Source organism: Aedes aegypti, chromosome 1, assembly GCF_002204515.2.
Source record: "Aedes aegypti strain LVP_AGWG chromosome 1, AaegL5.0 Primary Assembly, whole genome shotgun sequence".
Classification (NCBI taxonomy): domain Eukaryota; kingdom Metazoa; phylum Arthropoda; class Insecta; order Diptera; family Culicidae; genus Aedes; species Aedes aegypti.
This window is the reverse complement of record NC_035107.1, coordinates 299060505-299079080: the sequence shown is the minus strand read 5'-3', so window position 1 is coordinate 299079080 and position 18576 is coordinate 299060505. Positions and strand designations below refer to the sequence as shown.

Genomic DNA, 18576 nt, shown 5'->3' with positions numbered 1-18576 from the left:
GTGGAGATCGAGCTCGTAGAAGTCTCCCCGCATAGGACATCTGGCAATCAAATCACGACCGTGCTTTAGGATTGCTTCCTTTTTCGTGAATGTGACATCCAGATCCGCTTTTGCCAACTTCTTTACAGATAGCAGGTTCGCTCGAAGATCAGGTACGAAAAGGACATCATTCAGGCTGATAAAATTACCTTCCTTGTTGACGCCTTTGATCGTGCCTCGGTGCCTGGAAATCAGGAATTGATCGTCCTTCGCCACGTTAATGACGACAGGTTGCTTCAGCTTCGTAACAATGATCGGCGAAACAAAGCTTCACGTTTACAATGTGGTCTGACGCTCCGGAATTCAGCTTGAAGGAAACCACTTTCTTGTCTTGCGTTTGGGAACATCTTCCGGTCATGAAAGCCACCGCCTTGCCTCCAGAAGCAGCGTTAGCTTCAGAGTGCCTATCCGTCTTTAATTTCACACGGCAGTCCTTGGTCTTGTGTCCCTTCTTCTGTCAGCGATTGCACTTTCCGGTGAACTTACCAGGCTTTTGCATCGATCCTTGAAATGCTGCAGGATTTTCTTGGTAGGAATCCGCCCGGTCGGATTTCTTGAGCTCCTCGGCAAGAAGTCGCTCGCGAACAACATCCAACTTGAGATTTACCTCACCTAGATTTTCCAACGCCGTTACTAACGGATCGAACGACTCGGCAATGGTAGCAAACAACTGGGACATAATATCGTTTTCTTCAAGCTTCGCTCAAGCCAGCTTCAGTTGGCGGATCAGCTCTTCGAAGATGTTCAGGTGATCTTTCACGGACGCACCTTCCAACATCCGCAGCTTCGCAAGTTGCTTCCTGACGAACGTTTGCGATGAGACGAACTTCTAAGCGTAGACGGTTTCAAGGCTATTCCAAATCTCCTTGGATGTCTCCTTGTCCCGCACCAGATCAAGCAGATCGTCATGGATGAATGAGATCAGCAATCAGCAGGTACGCTGCCTTACCGTCATTTTCCTGGAACATCGTGAGCACGGCCACTTCCGCCGGAGGATCGTTCTTGAGTACATCCAAAAGCTTCACGGACTTCAAATATTTCTCCACTCGAAAACGCCAGTTATCGAAACCGGTGCCCGAGAATAGCGGGATCCCGTGGACCGAATCCTTGCGTGAGTCGCCCATAACCTCTTGATGGTTGGAAATAACCGGAACAAAGTTTTAAGAGTAGAAAGGAATTTTATTTAACTAGCTTGAGTGGAGACTTGAACAGGAATGAAAAACAATATTATTCTCGACGCCGAACAAAATCAGCACTGCTGGTCTGTTGCCAAATCGTTCCATTTTTCTTCCGCTTATCTCTCTATAAAGGATCACTAGTACGAAGATACTCATTACGATAATTATGTTCAATTTGGGATTACGATAATTATGTTGTTTCTTAGGAATTCTCGGATGTCGGATGGATTTCTGCTAATTACAAAGTAATTCTTAATTTTATGTAAGAATGACTGACTGACTGACATCCCAGATTCTCTGTTTTCCTTAGGAATCCTGGAATCTCTATAGTAATTCTGGGTTTCCGATAGTCATTCTAGATTTGTTATAACAAGTCTGGGATTCTTTTGGGAATATTGTAAATCCGGTATTTGATCTGACTATTAATCTTTTGAAATTATTCGGATATCAAGACGGTATTTCTGTAAGAATCTCTGAAATTTCAATAGGATCCCTGCAAACTTTGGTCCGAATCTTTGGAATTCTTGAAAACTTTAGATCCCTTTGATTTCCAGTTCCGTTGGGATTTCAGAGAAAATCTTCAATTTTAGTATTAATAGGAGACCCGACTGTATTACTTGGACAGTTGTTCAATTAGTGGTCAAAATTACGATGCATATTCACATCGTTGGGTAATAAATAAGCATCTCAAAAGATGATCCCAGCAAAAATATTTACAAATGGTTAGAATATCTGAAAATTGTTGGACTCATGATGCATTTTAAATTTAAGGGGGCATGATCCGTCGTTAGGGGCCCAGATAGCCGTAGCGGTACATAAATAAGGAACAAATAAATAAAAATGGAAAAAAAGTTATTTTTTCTTTTTCTTAATTTTTGACGATAGTTATGAAACTTTTTTCAATCGTCATCTGGATCATTATTTTACCCGTTTTCTACTTTAAAAATTAAAATTAAAAAAGGTTTTTTTAACCTAACTGATGTCAAAAAATGATGAATTATTTTTTTCTCCCCTTCAAAATTTTCGGATTTTTGAAGAAAGAAATCTCAGACTCCCTCTCCCCCCATAAACCCTCATATAATTAATGGACAGCCCCTGAACAGCAGCAAACTAATTCATTTGTTCAGTTGCTGATCAGCTTATTCCGTAGGGTGATGTGCTAATATCCATCGTGTCAAGCTTTTATCTATGAGAACCTGAAATTTTCCCAGTATTGCAGTGAATGATGCTGATACAAACCGATGCCAAACAATTCTATCCCAAAACAGATTTTGCATTGTACAATAAGATTTTGATAAATCTTGATCGTCTTTTTGGAAATAATGCAATGAAATTGCATGTTGCCGTATTTTCAATTCGTCGTATCGTTTTCATTTCTGTCGCAATCAGTTTTCAGATTCGTCTCACAACTAACCGCTCACTGTGATATAGTGAGTGGCCAAAATACAACACTATAATACAATGTTAAACACTATTATTTAGATCTATTAGCATCCCTCTCCATGACGAAACATGTGATTTTCGCTTAGAATTCATTGGCTCCATCAAAATACAGTTACGTTCTCAATTATATGCAGTCGTTGAGGGAATTTCATGATTTTTTTTATTTACGGCGTGTTATTGGAATAGAGCTATTCAGTGAAGAAGTACGAAGATTTTTGTTGAAATCAAAGCAACTCAGTAATATTTGAATTCCATATTATATACAGTTAGTTTCCCTGTTGCTATGATCATTATATATAACAACTGCATAGCAACCATAGTAGTATAAATATCACCCTGTCGCCAGTACCAGAAATCAGTTTCAAATAAACCACCAGTTTGTTAGTGTTACCACGTGTTTCTCTTTAGGTTATGGGCCCAGTCACGCCATACCTAAGAGCCAGAGAAAAGTGAAAAGTTCTCGAAGCCGTTCCAGCCCCAAGATGTCCAGTGCGAAGAAAGCAGGAATCGTGCAGTTTGCCGGTGAAGGCTACGACACGTGGAAGTTCCGGGTGGAGACCCAACTTTCGGCGCATGGAGTGAAGGAAACCATCACGGAGGACCCCCCGGTGGAGGAACCAGCGAGGACCGCTTTCCTGGAGAAGGACGAAAAAGCGAAAGCGCTTCTGGTGGCATACATTGCGGACAGCCATCTGGAATATATTCGTGACAAGCAAACCGCAAGGGAGATGTGGACGTCGTTGGCAAATACCTATGCCAAAAAAGGTTTTGCAGCCCAGACGTACATCCGGCGGTCGATGGCGTTGTTGCGGATGGAGGAAGGAACCCCCCTGGCGGACCATTTCCGTCGGTTCGATGAGCTGGGAAGACAGCTGAAAAACGCCGGTGCCACGGTTACGGAGCTCGACCTGGTGAGCCAACTGTTTATTTCGTTGCCACCTAGTTACGATGTGGTTACCACGGCGATGGAAAATTTGGACGACCAACTGAAGCTTGAGACCGTCAAAGCACGCCTTCTAGCGGAGGAGCAAAAGCGATCTGGAAGAGAATCCGGTTCGAGTGCTGCGAGCGGGTCTGATGGAGTGGTGTTGGCGGCCAGATCCGGAAATCGACGGCCACAATCATCGAAATTCGCCGGTAAGTGCTACCACTGTGGAGAAATCGGGCATAAGAAGTTTGCCTGCCCAAAAGTGAAAAATCGTTCCGATCGGGCTCAAGTAGCGAAGATTCCAATCGACAAGGCGGTGGCGCTTGTGTCCGGAGCGAAGGTGTCGGAAAAGCCGGACGAAATCGAGTGGGTCCTAGATTCGGGAGCGAGTTCCCACATGGTCGGCGACGAAGGTTACTTCCAGGAGATCCACGAGCTGCACGTGCCGCTTCATATCGACAGTGCAAAGGATGGTGAGAGGCTGGTAGCAACGAAGGAAGGTACCGTGAAGGCCAGGTTATGCGTTGGTGAAAATCGGTACACGTTGTCGTTTGGACACGTGTTGCTCGTCAAGCAACTGAAATACAACCTGATGTCGTTGTCAAAGTTGCTGAACGCGGGCGTGCACGTGGAATTCAAGCCGGATCGTGCCATTTTGACGAAGGACGGCGAAACCATCGGTGTGGCGAAATCGAAGGGCAACCTTTTTTATCTGCGGATGAATCGTTTGCCAAGTGGATCGGCATTGGCAGCCGGTAGCAACACGGAGCTACAGCTGTGGCATAAGCGGTATGGGCACCTTAGCTTCAAGAATGTGCTCAAGCTGAAAAATTCCGCGATGGTGGACGGGCTGGATGGTCTCCATGGTGATGCAAAATTTTGCGACGCTTGCGCTGAGAGCAACATGGTAAGACAACCGTTTTGTGGTACAAGACCGCAAACTCGAAGGCCCCTGGAGCGCGTGCACACGGACGTGTGTGGGCAAATCACCCCGCCAACTTCGGATGGATACCGCTACTTTCTATCGTTTGTGGACGACTATACGCACTTCGGAGTCGTGTACCTGCTGAAAAGAAAGGACCAAGTGTTCGATTATTTCAAGGTATATGAAGCGATGGCGACGGCTAAATTTGGGACGAAAATTGCAAATTTGCGATGCGACCTCGGGCGTGAGTATTTTTCAAAAGAGCAGCTAGCCTACTATGATGCAAAAGGCATTCAAGTGGAGTCAACGGTCGGGTACACCCCGCAGCAAAATGGTGTGGCGGAACGTTTCAACCGCACTATAGTGGAGAAAATGCGAGCGATGCTGACCGAGTCGGGTGCGCCAAAGTACCTTTGGGGAGAAGCGGTCCTGAATGCTGTCTACGTTACCAACAGAAGTCCGACTGAAGCAATCAAAGGTAAGGAAACACCTGCTGAACGGTGGCATGGAGAAAAGCCTGATGTAACCAAGCTGCGAGTTTTCGGGTGCCAAGCGTTTTCCTGGGTACCGAAACAGAAGAGAGGTAAGCTGGATCCAACCGGACGAAAGTGTGTGATGCTCGGTTACGCACCAACTGGATATCGTCTTTGGGATCAAGAAAAGCGGAAAATGTTTGTGGCCCGCGATGTCCGCTGCAACGAAGCAGCATTCCCATTCAAGGCACCGAGTGAGAGCGACGGACGATTAGTGATTCCGGAGGACGTATCACCGGCTCCCGAGCAAGAGGGGGAAATTGAAGAGCAGCAGATGATTAAAGCAGTTGGAGAAGCTCGAAGTGATGCTCGTGACTCCGACGATGAGGATGTTGGTGATCAAGATTCCGACGAAGATTCTGCTACGGAAGTGGAAGACAACGACGAGGAAGGTGCAACCGCACTCCCACCACAATCAGAAAGGAACAAAACTACTGGTGAAGTTCCGAGGTCTAGTGGTCGGGAGTGCAGGAGACCAGGTTGGTTTTCAGATTTTCTTACGTACAAGGCCCTTTCTGCTGGTGCGAATTCCCTACAGGTTCCCGAATGTTACAATGATGTCAAAGGTCATCCGAACGAGCCTGACTGGAGGGAAGCAATCCGAGACGAGTTGGTGGCTTTGCAGAAGAACCAAACGTGGACCGTGGTCAAACGCCCTGCCAAGGTACAACCCGTACCGTGCAAGTGGGTGTTCAACCTGAAGACGGATGCTGACGGGCGTCCTGCGCGCTACAAGGCGAGGCTGGTAGCTAAGGGCTATGCGCAAAAGAGACACGTGGACTACGAGGAGACTTTCGCACCGGTGGCCCGGTTGACTACCATTCGGACACTATTGGCACTAGCAACGACGAATGGGATGCATATTCACCAGCTAGATGTCAAGACCGCTTTCCTGAACGGGAAGCTCAAGGAGAAGGTGTACATGCAGTGTCCAGAGGGGGTGAAGATGCGCCCTTATGAAGTGTGCTTGCTGCATCGTGCACTTTATGGTCTGAAGCAGTCGCCCAGGTGCTGGAACAGCCATTTCAACGAGTTTCTGACGACCTTGGGTTTCGTGCGATCGAAGCACGATTATTGCTTGTACGTTCGAGCATGCGGAGATGCCACTGTGTACCTGGTGGTATACGTTGACGACCTCCTGATCGCCGCTGTGGATGAGGTCGACATCGAACGTGTGAAGACCACATTGATGCAGAAATTCGAAATGACGGACATGAAGGAGCTGCACCATTTCCTTGGAATCAAGATCCACAGGGATTTGGACCGTGGCCTGATGAAACTGTCCCAGACAAGCCAGATCGAGACGATAATTGCTCGTTTTGGAATGCAAAACTGCAATCCAGTGAAGACGCCAGCCGAACCAAGACTGCAGTTGAAGCGAGAAGTCGGAAAATGCGAGTATCCCTACCGCGAGCTCATCGGTAGTCTCATGTACGTCATGATGGGTTCTCGACCAGACCTGTGTTTCATCGTTGGATACCTGGCGAGGTTCCAGGATGCTGCTGGTGAAGAACATTGGAAGCATGCCAAACGCGTCCTACGATACCTGCAAGCAACGAAGAAGTTAGGATTAGTTTACAGAAGCAAGCCGAAGGAACCAACGATAGCTGCTTACGTGGACTCCGACTTCGCAAGCGACGAATGTGACCGGAAATGCGTTTCCGGATTTCTACTGAAGGTGCACGGAAACACTGTCGCCTGGTCATCGAAGAAGCAGTCGACTGTGGCGATGTCATCTACCGAAGCCGAGTACGTAGCCATGAGTTCCTGCGTGAGCGAGACGATTTGGCTAACCGGATTAATGGCCGATCTTCGACAAGATGCCCTACTGTTTCCGGTATCGGTCTATGAAGACAACCAAGGAGCGATTGCGATGGCAGAACGAGAGGAAACGAGGAGAGTCAAACACATCGACGTGAAGTTTCATTTCATCCGAAATGCAGTTGCCGAAGGGAAGGTCAAGTTGATTTACATTCCGACCCAGAAACAGCAAGCAGACATCCTCACGAAGTCCTTGCCCGCTCCAACGTTTATAGCTTTGAGAAGTAAGTTAGGGTTAGAAGGAAACAACTGAGAGGGGGTGTTGAAATCAAAGCAACTCAGTAATATTTGAATTCCATATTATATACAGTTAGTTTCCCTGTTGCTATGATCATTATATATAACAACTGCATAGCAACCATAGTAGTATAAATATCACCCTGTCGCCAGTACCAGAAATCAGTTTCAAATAAACCACCAGTTTGTTAGTGTTACCACGTGTTTCTCTTTAATTTTCCATACTGCATATAAGTGCCTGGAGAAGGGGCGGGAAGAAATGTGAATTGTGATGTGGCGTGGCTTAGTCGATCGCTAATCAGATTTCGATCTGTTGTCTTCGTCCATGCAGATTTAGATGTAAAACTACAAAGTGGATAATTGAACTAAAGTTGTTTATCGAAATACAGTATAAAACTACATTTTTGGTGTACGATTGGATGAACCATAACAGCTTTCATAAATTACACTTGGAAAATGAAACTATGTTGCAGGTAAGTTTGTATATCCGCCGTAGTGGAACACATACGACGAATAATAGCGCTTGTGACGAAGTAGAACGAAACCCTACACGAAGGTGCTAAGAGTTCCTCAAGAGTTACTTTCCAGACAAGAGTCTTGGTGTACAAGACAAAGAAAAAGCAAAATTCAAGGCAAGTGACAGCGGGTCTTTCTGAAGGATCATTTCTTGGCCCAACGCTATGGAACGGGACGTTCCATAAAGTGTTGACACTACGATTACTCATCGTATACTTTCCCATTTGGGGGCTTTCCTTAGCCGAGTGGATGGAAACTTCGGCAACAAAGCAAAGCCATGCTGAAGGGGGTTCAATTCCCGCTCGGTCCAGGATCTTTTCGTAATGGAAATTTCCTTGACTTCCCTGGGCATAGAGTATCATCGTACCTGCCACACGACATACGAATGCGAAAATGGCAACTTTGGCAAAGAAAGCTCTAAGTTAACAACTGTGGAAGTGCTAATTGAACACTACGCTGAGAAGCAGGATCTATCCCAGTGAGGACGTAGTGCCAAGAAGAAGAATACTTTCCCATCTGCACTTTCCTTTCTAATAATGTAGAATGCTATCAGCGTATAGACGGTACGTCCAGAAAAACAGTAAAGTCAAGTTCTATGGAGACCATGCCTGCATTTGCAAGCAGAATCTTCACTATGCTCGGCTTGCGCGAACTTCGAGAAAGCCATTAGAAAGTGTAGCATAATGAACCCGGACAACAGCACACAAAACAAGTAGGTATTATCATGGAATCAAGATGACGGACACACATCAGTATCCACGTATGGGAATTTTTTCTCCGTCAAAAATTTTTATTTTGTTGCGTTTGTTACCATCGTAACAAAACCACCTACGAAAAAATTAAACCGACTTATCAAAGCAGCCGACAGTTACTTGTTTACAGAACCAAAGATTACGCATCAAGGTTGCTGTTTTGCCTTCTTATTTCTTTTTCAAACGCAAAAATGCGATAAGATCTTCCAAAAGAACAGGTCATGTTCCAAACCATGATCATCAAGCAGTCAAATTTGCATCACCAACTTTTGCAGCGCGTCGCGCGATAAGATCTTCAACCCTAGATTAGCGATTCCTGCATTGTCATGACAACCTTTACTTATCGCCCGGAGCGTTAATTACCCTATCAGCGCCAGCTAGATCGCCCGACAAATCATCAACGCACACCGTGATGGCGCGCGGCAAACAACGTTTCCATTCATATTTCCTTCCGTTGTCGTCTTAGTCTGGAAGAGTTATTAAAATCAAAGTGCCCGTGTTCTCTTCCCATTCCGTTCCGCAGCGTCACGATGCCATTTCACAACCAACATCCACGCGAAACAAACGCAAACAAACTGATAACGATACTTCGCACAGGCAGTCAGTCGACAATGATCTGCACCGGTGATCTTTAAGACCTAGAAACGTCCCCGCAGGGAACGTCAGTTCGCGCGAATAGCTCAACCGCGGTGGTCGTCTCCCTTCTAGTTCCGTTAGCAATGCCTCCCTGCTCGGTCAGCATGGTTTTCTCGGTGGAACCGATCAAGGCTCCTCAGCGATGGCAAAAACGATCGCACACCTACGACGAAGCGCTGGAGCTGGTCGGATTCGGTCGGGCGCAGATATTCCTGGTGATGCTGTCCGGTTTCTCCATCATGGCCTCGATCAACGAAGCCATGGGACTGAGCATTATTCTGCCGGCCAGCCAGTGCGACCTGGGGCTGGATCCCGGCGAGAAGGGGATGATCGGTGGAGCGATATTTCTAGGTGGGTTTGGTGAGAAAGGGAAGGAAACGGATTAATTCGACTGAAAGAGGTGTTTCTTCGTAGGGATTATGGCGTCGTCGTATTTCTGGGGTTACCAGGCGGATACACGAGGGCGGCAGGTCGTTCTAAAGTACGCCTTGATCGTCACTTCGATATGCTCGTTTGCCTCGAGTTTTGCAAATGATTTTGCATCGTTGATGGTGCTGCGGTTCATCACAGGACTGTGCATTGCTGCTCCTGCCGCTACGATTTATGCCTATCTAGGGGAGTTCTGTACGCCGAGTAGACGGGTTCAGCTGATATCGTACGCATCGGTGATGCCCTCCGTCGGGATTATTTATGTGGCATGTAAGTTGATCTTTGGGATTGCTAGTGAACTAACGTGTGATGACAAATTCAAACCTTTTCAGTGGTCGGCTGGTTAACGTTATCATACGATTGGAGTTTCGCCATCACGGACTCAATCACCTACAAGCCTTGGCGACTGCTGTTCATCTTGTACACGATTCCCGGACTTTTGGCAGGAATCACGTTCTTCTTTTTCCCGGAGAGTCCGAAGTTTCTGCTGTCCAAAGGACGAGAGGATGAAGCGATTACCGTGCTGAAGTGGCTCTATCGAATCAACCACGGAGTTGGAAGCGAAGGAAACTACAAGGTTGAGGCTCTTCGAACTGAAGCAGATGAAGTCAAACTGGAGACAGGATCCGGAATGATGGGAGTGTTGAAGTCGATGAGGGATCAGACCGTACCTTTGCTGAAGCTTCCATATTTGAAGTACTTCTTTGTTTGCTGCGTCCACAGCGCCAGTGCCTTCACCATGTAAGTTCTTCAGAATCATTGTTCGTATCCACAATCCACGTTGAACTCGAATTTCTTGCAGATACGGTGGTTTAGGTCTCTGGTTCCCTCAAATCATGAACCAAATCTCGTCCAATCCTTCGTATGGTACTGAGATCTGTTCTGTTCTACAGCAGCCTACACCAGTAGATTCTCCATTTCCAGTGATTTGCGAATCCAGCGTTCAACAGGAGACCTTCATCTATACGGCAATGCTCGGAGCATTCGGGGCTACGTACTGTATAACTCTGTCGTTGATCCTGCGTCGATTCCGTGGATCTACAATGATGGTGTTCAACATGGTCGTAGCGGGAGCTGCCGGAATCTTGCTCCAGTTCTTCACCAACAGCTACCTGGTTGCAGTGCTCTTCTGTGTGGAGATCATGTTCGCAGGCATCTGTGTCATGCTGGTGAACGCTCGAGCCGTATCGCTCTTTCCAACTCACGTCCGAGGCATGGCCGTCTCATTGGTCAACATGGTCGGGCGGTTGAGCTGCTTTACCGCAAGTGCCGTCATAGGACTGCTGATGTCTCAAAACTGCCCACTTACGTTCTACTTCCTGTCCGGGATGTTGTTCATCAGTGCTGCCGTTACATTCCTCCTGCCGCAAGAAGAGTGATAGCTGAAGTTGTCATGGCAACGCGTGAACTAGTCGACTGTGATGTATCTCAAATTACGGTACAACCTGTGAAGTATTCCTGGAGCCCCGCTATCCAGGGGATCGCCATCTAGCGTAAGAACCGACTCCAATATCATAAGACTGTCTAAAATAGAGAATAGTGACGTACGGCAAACAGAAATTACCCCTAAGTCCTTACACAATAAATCTTAAACGGGAACCATTGAAAGGAAGACAAACTGCAACTTGTGTACACAAATTAAGGCTCCATTTGTAGTAACCAATTGCAAACACACTTCAATTGCAGTCCCATTCAAATCGACCCCGTCCACCCAGTCATCCTCCGCGCCCTCGTTCTCCACATTTAATTTTCCCAAGCAATCGTCCGCCTGAAGACGAAGAAGGAAATGCTTTTCTTCATTCGCACAGCCTGCTTCGTTTTGCTTCACGCGCGCAGTCAAACACTCCATCGGTATTGATCGTAGTAGGCCGTCGTTCGCGTCGCACCACCACCATATGCGTCGTTGCTGCTGCGAGAGGGATGCAGCGATGCAGGATAAATTGCTACCCATTTATAAAGCGCTTCTTATTGCGAACGTAGGGCAATGTGGTACGAAATGCACACATGATTTGTAAGAATTCTCGTAAATATTTTATTATTAAGCTTAAGTCGGCATGTTGAAATACCGTCCCCTACAAACATTCCATATTGCAGTTGCAGTAGTGGCGAAGGGCAGTTTCTTTTCTGCTGCATTCACGCCTGATTGGTTTTACGAACCTCAGTCGGTTTTTCTCTTCCCCCTTCTGAACGTCTGATTGCCACATAAAAGTTTGTAAATTATGACTGCCAGATTGGTTCTCAGAGCACGGCGGTGGTCAACCTTGATGACTATGATGACGAGTGCGACTAAATCAGCTTCCACGTTTCTTCTCACATGTGGTGCTTACTTTGTAACGTTCGATTCCAACGAAACGCACACTTCGCGAAATCGAAAGGGAAATTTTCGCATGAAACAGTGACACAAATTCGACCTATCGATATAACCCAAAAACCTACACTCGGCAATTCTGACGCCACCGACGACAGCCGACCACTTGACATTTGACCGAAAACGGCTTGCTGCGCGATCAATGCAAAATCACGAACTCGACGAAACGCACGCCTGAACAGCGGCCAGCCGAGGTACATATCCGAAAAGAGCAAGCAAGAAAGGTGTGGGAGGTATTGGTAGGTAATTCCATCAAAACGAAACCAATCAAGTCAAACGGTGGCCGACTGATGGGAAAGACAGGAAAGGAGACCCAGATGGTCTTCTCTCCCCAATCGATGGGAAGGAAACCGAAATCCGATTGTTTTATTTGCTTTCAGTATGAGCTTAAGCTCATCGGCTCTCGACAGCCACTTCAAGTGATGTTTCGAAAGTGGGCGACGGTTTGGCTTTCGAGCGGCTTTCAATGACTTCTTCGGTGTCCACAATGACTGAATTGTTGACGTTAACGGCAAAAAATGAGTCTGCATATGTTGCATTTGTTTGCAGTTCACAATAACTTCCATAGTAAACAGTTTGTCGGAAATCAATCAGCTGAGAGCTCGATTATTTTTCAAACCTAGACAAATGAAATGAAAATTACAAAAAAAAAGGAATAGTGAAACATGTTTTAGGTCATCCAATCTATCATCGGGTAAATTTCAATAATGCATATTATATTTAACTTATTTTGTTCCTTACAGTTATTTACGTTATCGTTCTAAAGCTACCAATGTAGGGTAACTCGGTGTAATATGCCCCAACGGGGCAATACGCCCCTCTTCATTTTCACGGGATTGAGGCTTCTTTCACATGTAAATATGATTACATATCTTAAATATTCGCGAAAAAATGATGTTCCGCATATATGTTCTTTGAAAAGTATAAACAATCAAAAGAAATTCTAAAAATATCGAAAATCAGGATTTTGGTTTAAAACTTTGCTTTTGATAAGCAAGCCTCAGGGTGAATGAAGCGCATTCTTTACTATTGTACTTAACACAAAAACTTTTACCGAAAGAAGACCGCTAATGAACCCTTTTAAGTTTAGCAGGTGGTGGAATTCTCCTTGGAAACATTTCAACAACGCTGGGGACCTTTTTTCTATGAGAGGGGCATATTGTCCGGTTTGTTTTGGAACGTAAACATTGGGACCGTTTACAAAAATATATCTTGTACACTTTTTTGAAGCAATCTGGAAAGAGAAAGTTGCGTGCAGAGCATGGTCAACTACATAAGCAATACATTGACCCCGAAAACATTAGAAGTGATGCATTTGCTACTGCGATAGAATAGTTTTTCCTTAAGGGGGGGGCGTATTACACCTTTTTACCTTACACAAACCTTTAGTTCCGCAACATCGCCATCCGAATATTTCCATTAAACTGATTGTGGGAAATAGAGTTCTCATTCTCGGGAACATTTCCCGGGAATTGAGATTTCTCGGGAATCCCGTTTCCCGGGAAATGATTTTCTGTTTCCCGGGATTCCCGTATTTCCCGGGTAGCTTAAAAAAAGAAATTACTATCTATTTTCAAACCAAAAACCATCGCACCATTTACTTATCATATAAATCTAACTAATGAACTCACTACATCACTAGTTATAATTCGATACTTTTGTTTTTTGTAATGAAATAGTTGTTCATAAAATAGATATTGTTTTTGACGAATTTTGCTATACAAACTACAGGACTTTTCAAGGGATCTTTTCTATGAATTCAGTAGGCTCATAAAGTTTTCATGGATGAACAGTCACAATGTTTAATATAAAGACTCTAGTTGGATCAAGAATAAACTCCACGGGGATTTTTGCTTAATGCTATAAACTTTGTTGTTCTGAAGCCTAGCGTTTGAAATGAAACTAACATTTCTTTAGAGAAACACGGATAAATTACTCACAAAGAAGAGAAATAACCAACAAATTTACTGGTATAAAATACATATAGAGTCGATGAAGCCGCATGACTAAGAACAACTAAGAACAAATATTCGAATTAAATCGCATTGTTTTTACGTCTCAAAGCTTTTTATCACGGTTGTGTAAAAAAAAAACACAGAAAATACGAAAACATTTTTTTTACATAGTAGAAGGTTTCAACCGTGATTGTTTTAAACTATTTTTGTTCTATGGCTGTATCGGTCATGTGACTCAAAGCTAAAGGGAGTCTATAGAAGCAAATGATGGAAACGAATAGGTGCATAGGCGTCGCAAGGGAGCAACAAGATTGAAATTTAATTAGGTGGTGAAAATTGAGCAAGCCATTTTAAAGTCAGTAAGCATTTTTTTGTGTTTATTGTCGCTTGTGCTACTATAGCGTATAATCCAAAGCAAAATACAAATCAAAACCGTGTTTTTACAAAACTTTTACATTTTTGCTTTAATAAGTGGATCAAAATTTCTAATTAAATTCTAATTTAATTAATTATTTAGTTTATGAAAAATAATTTTTCTCAGTAAGGCTACTATAGAAACAATAGGTTTCCTATAGATGCAAGGGAGCTAAAATTATAAGCAAAACTATATTTCGATCCTTTTTTTAACAAAATCGAGTTGTGTATCAATGGTACTTAGGTAAATGGTTCCTGAGCTTCAGGTTAATAATATTTTGCAACGATTTGTAGCAAAACGGCCGTAAAAAACTACTAGTGTGACAATAGGGGACTGTCTACTAAGGGAACACCGAACCTACATGAAATACGGATACTTTGAAAAAAAAAAAAAATTTCCATGGGTTTTAGTATGAAAAATAGCTAAAAAGTGAAAAAATCAAAATTTCACCGATGGAATATTTTAAAACTTTTCGATTATAAAAATATAACCCAAATACTTAACTAAAGTGAGAAAAAAAACCCGATGTACATTCGATTTTTATAATCGTATGGTTCAGACATAGCGTGAAGAGTGAAGAACATCCGGAATCAGGTCTGATTAACTTCACATTCAAGTGATACAGGTCTGGATTACTTCAATGTTCAAGTGATTCAGGTCTATTTCAGCTCGGAATGTGTTGACCGAGTTTAGTAGTTCTGCTGGACTTAAATAAAAGGCACACATGTCTAGTTTCAGAAACCCTCCCGGAGATCCGGATTTGGTCACTGTGACCACCGGGAACCTGCTAAGTCTGAAAAAAGTCCCTTTAGAGACCCTCATTTTGAGAACATGTAGACATGCAACAAGAAATCTGAATCGTCCTCATATTGTTGAATATGTATTCACGTGGACTGTAAATTAAGATTATCAAATCATTTAGTTATTCATACCCGGTTCTGGAAACCCGGAACATCCGAAAAGTAAGTTTCCATCGCAGTGTTGTATATATTATTCACATCGGTACTATTCGATTGATGGATATTTTGGCATAAAATTTCTCTGTAATAAGGAATCAATCACCGACGCACATCCCCTGAAAAATTTGGTCCGGTATGGTCCATGGGGAATCCGCTCCTTGAGTCCCGGAAGGTGGCCAATCTGGACAATACGATGAAATTACCTGGATTTATTCCCCAAAACAAAATTAACTGTGTCCAATTCTTCCCAATTTTGTTTGTTTATATGTATTTTGCTAACAGGATGATTGGATGGTTATATTTTAGTGTGGTTGCTCCCCTAGGGCTCATTCAAAATTTTTATTCACCCAAAAAAAAAATTCCCACAAATAAAATAATTGTCAGAAATTTGTTAGGTTATTTCAATGAAAAGTTACATTGATTTTAATTTTGAAATGGGTCGCAAAACACCCAAGGTCCTTACTAAGTTTTTTTTTATAGGCACTCCGTGCTCGTGGCCACTGCTGTGCCGGACTCAGTTGATCTGTAGCTTCTTTATCGATACAGATCTATTTTCAACTTATCTATATTTACATGTAGTTTCACTCTCTCCTACTCTTTTACTCTCACACCGAGCAGGTAAGAGAGAGCTGTGCTATTAGTGAGGCTAGCTGCCTGCGAAGAGGATCAGTTTGTCTCAGTCACCATCTGATACTGACGGAGGATGCATGTGCTCCTCAAAGCACGGTCCTCCGTGAGGCGTCTTCTGGTGGCTGGACGGGTTTTTTTGTGGAGGGGCTGGGAATCGAACCCATGACCTTCCGCTTATGAAGCGAAAGCGTAACCTCAAGGCTTCAGACCCCCCTATGAAAATAAGTTGTATGTGATGAAAAATCCGAAAATCTTGCAACGCTATGTGGTTTCGGCTCAACGGAAAATTACACCAGAGCAAGTTAATGCTTTAAATAATATATTAAAACTGAAGATTCCATTATTTTATTCAAATTTTATATTAAAACTGAAGAATAAGAAAAAATGATATTTTTTTACATAAAGGCGTATAAATCACTTTTGCAGCTACGAGTGAGTAAGGGGCCCAGATAGCCGTAGCGGTAAACGCACAGCTATTCAGCATGATTTCTCGATGCACATGCAAAAAAGGTCAATCGGCAAAGAAAGCTCTCAGTTAATAACTGTGGAAGTGCTCATAAGAACACTAATCTGAGAAGCAGGCTTTGTCCCAGTTGGGACGTATCGCCAGAAAGAAGAAGAAGAAGAAGCTACAAGTGAGAAGAGGCGTATTTGCAAATAACTTCTTGCATCATTATGAGCAATAAAAGTACAAATTGCGGGGTTTATCTTGGAAAATATTGAAATTGGCGCTTGGGACAGTTTTGCGAATATGAGTTTATGATATGTCATTTATGCAAATTGTAGCTCTTTTGATCAGAAACAACTTTCCCTTCCATACCAAGGTGCTCAAATGGCTTGATCTTACAGTTTTGATTTTTGTCCCACATCTCCAACGCACTGTGCGACGCCTCAATCTTCATGAATTCGGTAGAACATGTCAGTTAGAAAAGAAAAAAACTCGGTATGAATAGATGTGGCCATTCTAGGGTTCCTGGCACAGGTTCCACGAGGGCCGGTTTGGCGAAATTTCTGTTTTATGTCCAAAACGGTTGTAGAACATTTCTCAGAAAGTCAAACCCCAGAACGACATTCCCCAGAATCGTTTTTATTAATTTTCAAGGTACGAAAAAATAAAACAAATTTGGTTTTGTTCAGTTTTTGTAAATTTTCATTAAAAATAATTTGCAAGACGCAAATTTCGGCTATAATTTATTCAACAAATATTAGTTCGTCAATTCATTATTAAGGATCCCAAGTAAAAAAAAACTCAGAGTTGAGTCCAAAATATTATCTTTTAAAAGTTGAGTATTTGTGTCCCTTGTCTTATTTTTCTCCTAAATTTATGCGATTCCTTAAATGCTGTCTTGTAATTCAATGTCCACTTTGTGCAAGATAGATCGTTTCAGTTTTTATTTGTTCAATAATTCTTTATACGTTTTAAACTTACGGCACACTGGTGATATACGCACTATGGTACAATTATCTTGAAATGATATTCATACTGGTAATTGTCTTCAATCAAGTCAACCTTGGAATAATTTTCTTGACAACTTGTACCATGGGACATATACTAGATATCTGTCCAAAATATTACACAATATCTAGCCTGAAAATATTCTCTATAGACTTTTCTTCTTCTTGGAATGCTTTGAGAATCGCATTTGTATTTTATATCTGTCTTTGAAGAACAAGTATAATTTATTGTGGAAGCCTTATATGGCATTTATGGAACGAGAAAATCATCAAAGGGGCCGTCCATTAATCACATGGTCATCCATGGAGGGAGGCAGGGAGGTCTATCCAAAGACCCCATGCCCATGTTAATTTTAAGATGTTTGTATGGACAGAAATTCAAAAAACTTACCACATCAACAGTCCCTAATGTACTGACGCACTAACCAAAACCTCGGGCCTAAAATGCTATTCTTACATACGTTTTATCATGTTTTATCCTTAACTTTGGCTCAAGCTGTTGAAAAAATTAAGTATTTTGTTGTTTTCATAGATTATGCTTTTTTTAAGGCGAAGTAGGCCGTCATTGAAATTTATTCTGGGTATCGATGATTGTGGCTGATTCGTCTCACGATTGCAAATCAAAGAAAATCACTTTCACAATCAGGTTTTGCACTGACATAGCTGAAAAAGTATTAGCATACTTTGTGCATGTAAGCACAAGTAGTGATACTTTGCTGAATCAATATTACTTAAGATGACTGAGTTTTGCCATTTTGAAATTGCAAGCTGCAAAATCAACATGGCTGCCATAACGAATGAAAGGGCTACTTAGCCTTGAAAAATTGCTGTTTTTTCTGATTGTTTTTTCAAAAAAGTGATTTACACTGCCCTTCTACACCTACTTGTCCCAGGTTCTATACCAAGGCTGGTTCATTGAACTCTGTAGCCAGAATGAGGCTGAACCCGCCTTGAATCTGATTATGAGAGCGAATGCGACGAGAAAGAGAGTAGGTGAAACACACGCACACATTCAGTTTCACACACTGTTGGTGTCATTTCAATATTCAATTTCATCTAGAGGCACTGAAATTGAGAATTTTATATTAAAAACTACAAATGAATTTTATATTATTTATATTTAGTGTAAGAAAACGCAATGTGATGCCTCCAGTTGACGAATCATGAGTGTCTTTTAAGGAAAAATACAACTTTTGCAAATTGCGGATGCTTTTGTGGGGTATTCTGATGGAAATGATTTTTTTTCACAAGCGAAATTGAATTTGCCGCCTCCGAATATCAGTAGGTGAATGAGAATCAGTGTAGAAAAAGGAATTGAAAAATGAATGCACGTTCTACTAGTTTCGTGCATGGTTTG

General features: G+C 42.9%; 1 protein-coding gene across 1 annotated transcript; it reads left to right on the top strand.

Annotated features, from left to right (window-relative positions):
- The first annotated feature begins 9014 nt into the window (after positions 1-9014).
- On the top strand, positions 9015-11061 carry LOC5568369 (synaptic vesicle glycoprotein 2B). Its single transcript, XM_021838238.1, has 4 exons — positions 9015-9359; positions 9423-9707; positions 9770-10178; positions 10240-11061. The coding sequence occupies exons 1-4, from the start codon at positions 9092-9094 to the stop codon at positions 10814-10816; spliced, it is 1539 nt and encodes a 512-aa protein (XP_021693930.1). The 5' UTR covers positions 9015-9091; the 3' UTR covers positions 10817-11061.
- Positions 11062-18576: the final 7515 nt, after the last annotated feature.

Excerpts from the sequence above, each read along its gene's own strand:
- LOC5568369 (XM_021838238.1), top strand. The coding sequence starts at position 9,092 with ATGCCTCCCTGCTCGGTCAGCATGGTTTTCTCGGTGGAACCGATCAAG. Across the intron at positions 9,708-9,769 it reads CGGGATTATTTATGTGGCAT|TGGTCGGCTGGTTAACGTTA; the intron begins GTAAGTTGATCT and ends AAACCTTTTCAG. Across the intron at positions 10,179-10,239 it reads AGCGCCAGTGCCTTCACCAT|ATACGGTGGTTTAGGTCTCT; the intron begins GTAAGTTCTTCA and ends AATTTCTTGCAG.